Source organism: Callospermophilus lateralis, chromosome 1 (genome assembly GCF_048772815.1).
Source record: "Callospermophilus lateralis isolate mCalLat2 chromosome 1, mCalLat2.hap1, whole genome shotgun sequence".
In the NCBI taxonomy this organism is placed as follows: domain Eukaryota; kingdom Metazoa; phylum Chordata; class Mammalia; order Rodentia; family Sciuridae; genus Callospermophilus; species Callospermophilus lateralis.
In genome coordinates, this window is record NC_135305.1 from 72,105,476 (window position 1) to 72,114,062 (window position 8,587).

Consider the following 8,587-nt stretch of genomic DNA (forward strand, 5'->3'; position numbering starts at 1 on the left):
TTCTGACTCATAATGGTGATGGGGGGAGCATGGGAGGAATGGAGGAACTTTAGATAAGGCAAAGAGGATGGAGGGGAATGGAGGGAGCAAGAGGGTAGAAATGATGGTGGAATGAGTTAGACATCATTATTCTAAGTACATATATGAAGACATGAATGGTGTGAAAATACTTTGTGTACAATCAGTGACTTGAAAAATTGCACTCTCTATGTGTAATATGAAATGAATTGCATTCTGCCTTCATGTATAACAAATTAGAATAAATAAATAATAAAAGAGTAAGGAAGATATGGAGTCAACATCTTAACTTTGAAATTAGGAAACCAAAAAGAAAAAGGAGGAGGAAGGAAGGAGGAAGAGGAGAAGGAACAACTAAAACTAAATTTAGCAGAAGCTAGGAAACATAAAAGATTAGAGAAGGGATAAAATATTGACTAAACTACAGAGCAAATCAATGAAAACAAAAGTTGTCTCCATGAAAATATTAACAAAATCACCAAACCCTTAGTTACATAGATTGAGGGAGAGAAAGAAAAATAATAAGAGAGAAAGAGATAAGAAGCCCAAATTGCTAAAATAAGAAATGAAAGTGAAGGCATTAAAATGAAAAGGATTATAAGAAATTCTATGAACAATTGTACACCAAAATATTGGGTAACCTAGATGGAGTGAATCAATTCCCAAAATCATAAAGCCTTTAGATTTTCTCCTAAATCATATAGAAGTAGAAAATCTAATTAACTATTAAGGGAATTGGATTAGTAATTTAAAACAAAACAAAATAAACCAGCAAACAAAAATTTCCAACAAAGAAAAGCCCTGGTCCCAACAGCTTCACTAGTGAAGTCTACCAAACCTTTAAAGAATAACTAATACTAACCCTTCTCAAACTTCTTAAAAAATTGAAGTGGAAAGAAAACTTCCTAAGTAACTCATTTAGGCTGGTATTACCATGATAACAATGCCAGAAAAAGTTATCACAAGAAAAGAAAACCATAGGCTAATATCCCTTATAAATATTAATCTAAAAATCTTTTTTAAATTATAGCAAATAAAATTTAGCAACAAATTAAAAGGATTATACACTATGATGAAATCATATGTATTCCTAGGACAGCTTCCTATTAAGAGGTTATTTCAACATATAAATATTAATGTAACATACCACATTAACAAAATGATGAAGAAAATCATAAGTATTAGTGCAGAAAAATCACTTGACAAAATTCAATAATGTTTCATGATAAAAACACTCAGAAAATAAATACATAAGGGAACTATCTCCTTTTACTCTAAGAATAGGGGAAAATGAAGGAGCTGTATCTATTTTCTTTTTAAGAGAGAGTGAGAGAGGAGAGAGAGAGAGAGAGACAATTTTAATATTTATTTTTTAGTTATCAGCGAATACAACATCTTTGTTGTATGTGGTGCTGAGGCTCGAACCCGGGCCCGCATGCATGCCAGGCGAGCGCGCTACTGCTTGAGCCACATCCCCAGCCCACTGTGTCTATTTTCAACACACTACTAGACGCTAGAGCAATTAGGAAATAAAAAGAAATAAAATGCATCCAAGTTGGAAAGAAATCACTAAAAGTATCTCTGTCCTCAAGTATATAATCTCATTTGCTGAAAACTGTAACAGTTCTGCAATTAGAACTATTAGAACAAATAAATTCAGCAAAGTAACAGGATTCAAAATAAAACACACAAAAATCAGTCATATTTTCATACACTTACAATGAACAATCTAAAATGAAAATTATGAAAACAATTCCATTTACCATAGCATCAGAAAGAATAAAATATGTAGGAATTAAGCAGTGCGTAAAATATTTGTACAATTAAAAGTGCAAAGTATTTCTGAAATAAATTAGAAAAGATGTAAGTAAGTTCTTTGATTGGATGATTTAACATTATTAAGATATCAATATTACCCAAAGAAATCTACAGATTAAGTGTAGCACTTATCAAAATTCCAATGACATTTTTTTCTGCAGAAATTGAAAAAAAAATTCTATCCTAAAATTCCTATAGAATGTCAAGGAATCACAATTAGCTGAAACTTTTAAAGAAACTAGAAGATTCATACTTATAAAAAATTCATATAACTTATAAAAAATTAACTCAAAATGGATCAAAGACCTGAATGTTAATACCTATATCTACAAAATTCTTAGAAGAAAACAGAGCAAAAGTTTCACAATGCTGGGTTTGGCAATTACTTAAGTAAGGCACAGACAACAAAAGATAAAGTAAGCAAATTAGATTTAATGAAAATTAAAACATTTTGTCCATCAAAAGACAATGCCACAGAATAAAAAGGCAATGCATGGAATGGCATATTCATGGTCAAATATCTGATCAAGTATTAATATTCAGGCTATATACAGAGATTCTTAAACTCAAAAGCAAAGAACCTGATTAAAAAAAAAATGGTCAATGAACTTTAATAGCTATTTTTCCAAAGAAGGTAAACAAATGTCCAGTAAGCACATGAAAAAATACATCACTAACCAGTAGGAAATTGGAAATCAGAATTGCAATAAGCTACCACCTCACACTCATTAGGATGGCTACTATTTTAAAATGATAGAAAATAACTAGTTTTGGCATAAAATAACAAGTGTTGTACACTTCTAATGGGAATATAAGATGGTGTAGTCTGCGTGGAAAACAATACTGTGGTTTCCAACCATTCCAGTTCTAGGTATATACCCCCCAAAAGTGAAAGCAGGATCTTAAATAAATGTATACTCAACTATATTTACAGCATTATTATCACAGTAGCTAAAATGTAGAAGGTCTATGGACAGATGAGTGGGTAATATGACCACACACACACACACACACACACACACACACACACACACACACACACCAGGAATGTTATTCAGTCCTAAGAAGAAAAGAAATTAGTTCAGCATGGTGGCTCATGCCTGTAATTCCAGCAATTTGGGATCCTGAGACAGGACGATCTCAAATTTGAGACCAACCTGGGTGCTTAGCAAGACCCTGTCTCAAAATTAAAAAAAAATAAAATAAAAAGGGTCTGGGGATGTAGCTCAGTGGCAGAGCACCCCTAGATTAAATCCCCAGTGCTGCAAAAAGAGAAAAGGAGGAGAAAGAGGCAGAGAGACAGAAAGACGAAGAAGAGGGATGAGGAGGAGGAAGAGGAAGAAGAAAGAGAATAAAAGAACAGATACCATGACATATACTGGAACATGATCCCTGAGAATATCATACTAAATGAAATAAGCTCTGGAGAAAAAACCCATACAATAGGATTCCACTTATATGATGTACTCAGGTAAAATTATGGAGACAGAATAGAAATAGAATGATGGTATCAGGACATGGGGAGAAGGAGGAATGGGAGTTAGTGTGGGTACAGAGTTACAGTTTTTGCAAGATAAAAGTGTTACTGAGATGGATGGAGGTGATGGCCGTTCAACACCATGTCTGTGTTTAGTACCACTCAGCTATATACCTAGAAAACTTTTAAAAGGATAAAATTTACATTATGTATATTTTTACCGAGATTAAAAAGTGGGAACAAAAATACAATCTAGAGGTTTTCACAAGTTAGTGAGGCAGAGGTGGTCTATAAAGAGATGCAGAGAACTTCTGAGGGGGATGGATATGTTCTACATCTTGACCTTGGTGGTACTAAAAAAATAAAAGAGTGAGTTTATTATTTTTAAATTAAGTGTCAATAAACCTGACTTTAAAAAACATAAGTAAATCTTCCAATTATGGTGAACAATCACACTGACCACCCTACAAAAATACAACCTGGTGACATGCCAGCTCTCCTATCATCTTGCATTCCCAGCCCACTCCCTAGCTTCTATTGTGCCATATATTTATTACTTTGTATTGCATTAGATGATTTACTTATGTATCATGCTTATTACTTATTACCTATCTATACTATAATACTAAAAATCCACAAAGGAAGGGAATTTTGTCTATTTTGTTAACTGAATAATAAAAAAAAACATGAATACTTTAAAATAGTCTACATTCAATAAGTATTAATGAAAAAATAATAAACATGAAGAAAAAGTGTAGCAGAAAATCAGACTTATTGTCAGCTGAAGGTAGAAAGAAAAATTCTACCTAAACTACTTTTAAAAAGTTGTTCATTTGGGGGGCTGGGATTGTGGCTCAGTGGTAGAACGCTTTCCTAGCATGTGCGAGGCATTGGGTTGGATCCTCACACCACATAAAAATAAATAACTAAAATAAAGGTATTGTGTCCAACTATAACTGAATATCTATCTATATCTATATCTATTTCTATATCTATGTATATAATTTTTTAAAAATTATTCATTTTTTCATATTTCTGAAAAAAATTGAAAATCAGCCCAGCCTTATGTCTAATAAGGGGAATTTAAAAGCTGTCACCAGACTGTTTCTGTCTATCCATCTCCTGGTTCCCCTTTCCTCCATTTCCATAGTTATAAGATAGCTGCATTCACACCTCACAACTTCCCAGATCCAATTCCATGGCAAAAAGAGAAAATGCTTTTTCCCAGATGCTAAAAGCTGCAGGATTAGCTGTGATTTTTGGCTTGATCAGTCCTTTGGGACCAGAAAGTGACATATGTCAATGTTGACCTCATGTCCCCCATGCCAAAGTAGGCAGCATCACTCAGGGAACATGGGATAAGAGTGGGGCTTTAGAGACTTGAATATTTCAAATGTTTCAAATAAAGTCATAATGAAGAAAATAATTTGTAGGAATGACTTCCCTAATTGTAACAAGCCATAGATTCTGTCAGAGATTGACAGAAATAACCCTAAAGAAGTATATGCAAATAGGCTTCAATCTGCCCCAACCTACACTAAAATTCAAGTCTCATTTAATCCATAATGTCATTTCATTTATGCGTTTATGAAAGCATTATCAAAATGCAATCGAAACTGTAGAAGAACATAGCATTAGCAATTATGAAGAAGAAAAGAAAATTATCCAGTCCAGCATTCTGCCTGGGTATAAATATAAGAACAATTTTAACAAAGTATTGTTTGCATTCCAAATATACTGCTAATATTTATTGCCATCAAGCTGTACGGGACTTCTAATATTTTTTCAATCTCACACTCATAAAAGAACCCCTAATTTAATTTTAAAAATGTGTGTTACTTAGTAGAAAGGAAACACATAGATAAAGCATGATTAACATCCTCTAATTCACATTTGTACAAAATATTACTCTTTCTTTCTAAAGATCTTAACCCATTTTGGAACGAAACAAGAACAGATATTATGAACAATATTTAATTTCTGGATATATTTCCCCATTCTTTTTAAGGTTTTGCTCATTCTGTGTGTTTATGAGTAAGCACGCATGCATAGTAGGAATTTTACCTTATGGTAGTCTATTTTCAGGCTATGTAACCAGGAACAGATTGCATCTAAAAATAGAGAATGACTCTATTATATTATCTTTAACTTTTAAACTTTTTAACTTTAAAACTATCAATCAAATTAATCTTATAATTCAACCTATTTATCTTAAAGTAATATCATATGTCAGCTAGAGTTTTTTATTTTATAATTATCACATCACAATCAGTTAAATGAGATTAATTATTCTGGCATTATCTTCTACAGAGTGAACATTTAAATAGAAGCCTCTGTTAAAACTGATTGTGCCTGTGGCTGGGGATTTGGATCAGTTTTAAGGCTATTGCCTAACATACATAAGACCCTGGGTTCAATCACCAGTACCAGAAAAAAAATAAAAAAATAAAAACAAAAACAGGAGGAGGAGGAGGAGGAGGATACGTTATTTGAGAGTTATTCTGTGTATTTCTTAGTCATAGCAAATTAGCCCTGGAAGGAATCCACAGATCATTTAATTGGAAATTACTCACTTGACATGCAAATTATTTAATGCTATTCCAATAAACCATACTTCCTTCTATTCTTATACTCCATCACTTCATAAGTAAGTATAAAAACTATAGAGTATTTGAATCTTTTAAATTGGATAATAGCTTAAAAACAAAAATTTCTGCTTGTTAATAGGTAGTCTGATATAACTCAGGGTTTGTCCAATTCTTTCTAGACCATTTGGCTTTCACTTACCCAAATATCTCACCCAATCATTTTGAGGAATACCACTGGTGTCACATGTGGGTTGTTGGGTGTCTTTACCCCCAGGACATGTGAGAACCCCAGTATGAGGACCACTGTGTTACGATGTCCTCAAAAATGTGCAGGAACATGGGGCTCAGCCATAGAACGCTCACCTAGCATGTATAAGGCACTGTATTTGATCCTCAGCACTATATAAAAATAAATAAACAAATAAAGGTCTAAAAAAAAAATCACATCAATCTTAACAACCACAACAAAAAAAGAATAGGAACATGCACCACATATTTCAGCACATAGTCTCAGGAAAATTAGAATTTTAACTTCTTTTATTATGCCTATTTAATCATTGCACACTTGAGACATGACATATTATGATTACACTTTCCTTTTTTTTGCACTAATGTATTTTTTATTTGATTTTTAAAAATATATTGAAGATATTTTGATCTCGGTGGTGGTAGTGTGCCTAGTGATTATGGGTATCATCTATAGAGTTGACTTGGCTCTATTTTATAGAAAATTAATGAGAAGAGATGAAACACTAAAAGATGGAAAAACGTATGATGCCTTTGTGTCTTACCTAAAAGATGGTTGCTCGGAGAATGTAGAAGAGTACACTTTCGCTGTGGAGACTTTGCCCAGGGTGTTGGAAAAACATTTTGGTTACAAGTTATGCATATTTGAGAGGGATGTGGTACCTGGAGGAGCTGTTGTTGATGAAATCCATTCACTGATAGAGAAAAGCCGAAGACTGATCATTGTCCTCAGTAAAAATTACATGTCCAATGAAGTCAGGTATGAACTTGAAAGTGAACTCCATGAAGCATTGGTGGAAAGAAAAATTAAAATAATCTTAATTGAATTTACACCTGCAAGTGAGTTCTCATTCTTGCCTCAGTCAGTCAAGCTCTTGAAATCCCACAGAGTGCTGCAATGGAAGGCTGATAAGTCTCTTTCCTATAACTCAAGATTCTGGAAAAATCTTCTTTATTTGATGCCTGCAAAAGCCACCAAGCCAAGCAAAGGAGAATCAGAAGACTTGCCTATTTTTTCAGCATATTGACCTCCAGAAAAGCTGAGTATGGGAAAGAACTCCAGCTGTTCTGGGAAGCCAGCATAGGAGCCTGCTCATAACAAAGGCTGTTGTTTAAAATAGAGGACTCTATGAACATCCTGCTCACAGTTCAAAGATGAGATCTGTCATTAGGTCATTGGGGATAAGACCAAACATTGAGCTGTGGTACTTCTGGAAAACTCTGGAATGCAAAAGAAATGGAGCTCTTCTTTCTTCCTCTTCTGAAACTGCTTGTGGCTGCTCACACCAATCAGCTGATTTAGCAAGTATGAGGCTGGACCTTGCAAATTGACTTTTGCCTCACCTGGAGGGTGCATCTTTAAGAATTTTCAGTGCTAACAATTAATTTGAACGAAAGGATTTTCAGGGTGCAAGGAGTTATTTTCTATGAACCACTGGATGGTAGTCATTGGAAGGCTGCCTTCACCCCCCAGCACTGGCCATCAATCTCTAAATGCATGGGACGTGGAAGGAAAGAGAGGCCTGGTGATGTGCAGAGCAGGGAATGATGAGGGCCCCTGCCGCAAGCAGGGCCTGAACCTCAAGATATGCGTCCTGTGGCCCAGCCACAGTGGCGAGGAAACAGTTCTTGGAACTCCAGAGAGGCACTGTATGAACCTGGCTTATTTGAACCTGTTTGTAAGAACTTTTAAAAGAGAACCCTAAACAGAAGGACTTTTCACAAAATACCCAAATTTTAATTCATAGGATTCTCTGGGTCTTTTGCTCATACTATCCTAAAACACTTATTGATTGTATGTAAATGTTTATATCCAGGATGAGTACCGCTCATAAGATCATGGGATGCACTGAACCACAAGAAAAAAATAAAACATAGGTATTCACCTTTTTTTTTAACAATTAAATTTTTTAAGTGCCACTAGTATGGAAGAAGCATGGCATGATGGTGGAGGGTCTGGCTGTGTAATCCTGAGCCCCAATCTTGAGTTTGCTACTTAGTTCTGTGACCTCTAGAACTTTACCTAACTTCTCTGTGCCTCGTTTCCACATTGTAAAATTAGATTTTGTAATAGTTTTACCTACTTCTCAGGGTTGCTGAGTGAATAAAGTACTTCCAACTAACTATTCTTGGTGCAGACTTACCACTGAAGTGTTGCTATCACTATTATTGCTGTTACTGATTATTACTTACATCAGTTATTTAACAGTGGATCAAATAGAAGCCACATAGCTGGAAGGGGAGGCAAATCTGGAGAAGGCGGCATCTGAATTTGAGGGCATTAGTAAATAGAAATATAAGGAGATGCATAGTAATGGGGCAAAAGTCACACCTCCGCTGGACATGTGTTACTTTTGGCCTTAGAAATCCTACATCTGTTTCCCTAGAGGAACCCCAGTTCTGTGGGCCTTCCAGTTGACCTCAGAAGTAATGCCTGTCC

The 8,587-nt window shown here is 34.7% G+C and overlaps 1 protein-coding gene across 1 annotated transcript; it reads left to right on the forward strand.

Moving 5' to 3' along the window:
• Positions 1-3,369: 3,369 nt before the first annotated feature.
• LOC143397564 (interleukin-18 receptor 1-like) lies at positions 3,370-7,175 on the forward strand. Its single transcript, XM_076853733.1, has 2 exons — positions 3,370-3,457; positions 6,550-7,175. Exons 1-2 carry the CDS (start codon positions 3,370-3,372, stop codon positions 7,173-7,175), a joined length of 714 nt encoding a protein of 237 aa, XP_076709848.1.
• The last annotated feature ends 1,412 nt before the right edge of the window (positions 7,176-8,587 follow it).

Bases quoted from the DNA above. Each gene is read 5' to 3' on its own strand.
- LOC143397564 (XM_076853733.1), top strand. From the start codon at position 3,370: ATGGGAGTTAGTGTGGGTACAGAGTTACAGTTTTTGCAAGATAAAAGT. The intron at 3,458-6,549 runs GTCTGTGTTTAG...AATATATTGAAG, and splicing joins TGATGGCCGTTCAACACCAT to ATATTTTGATCTCGGTGGTG.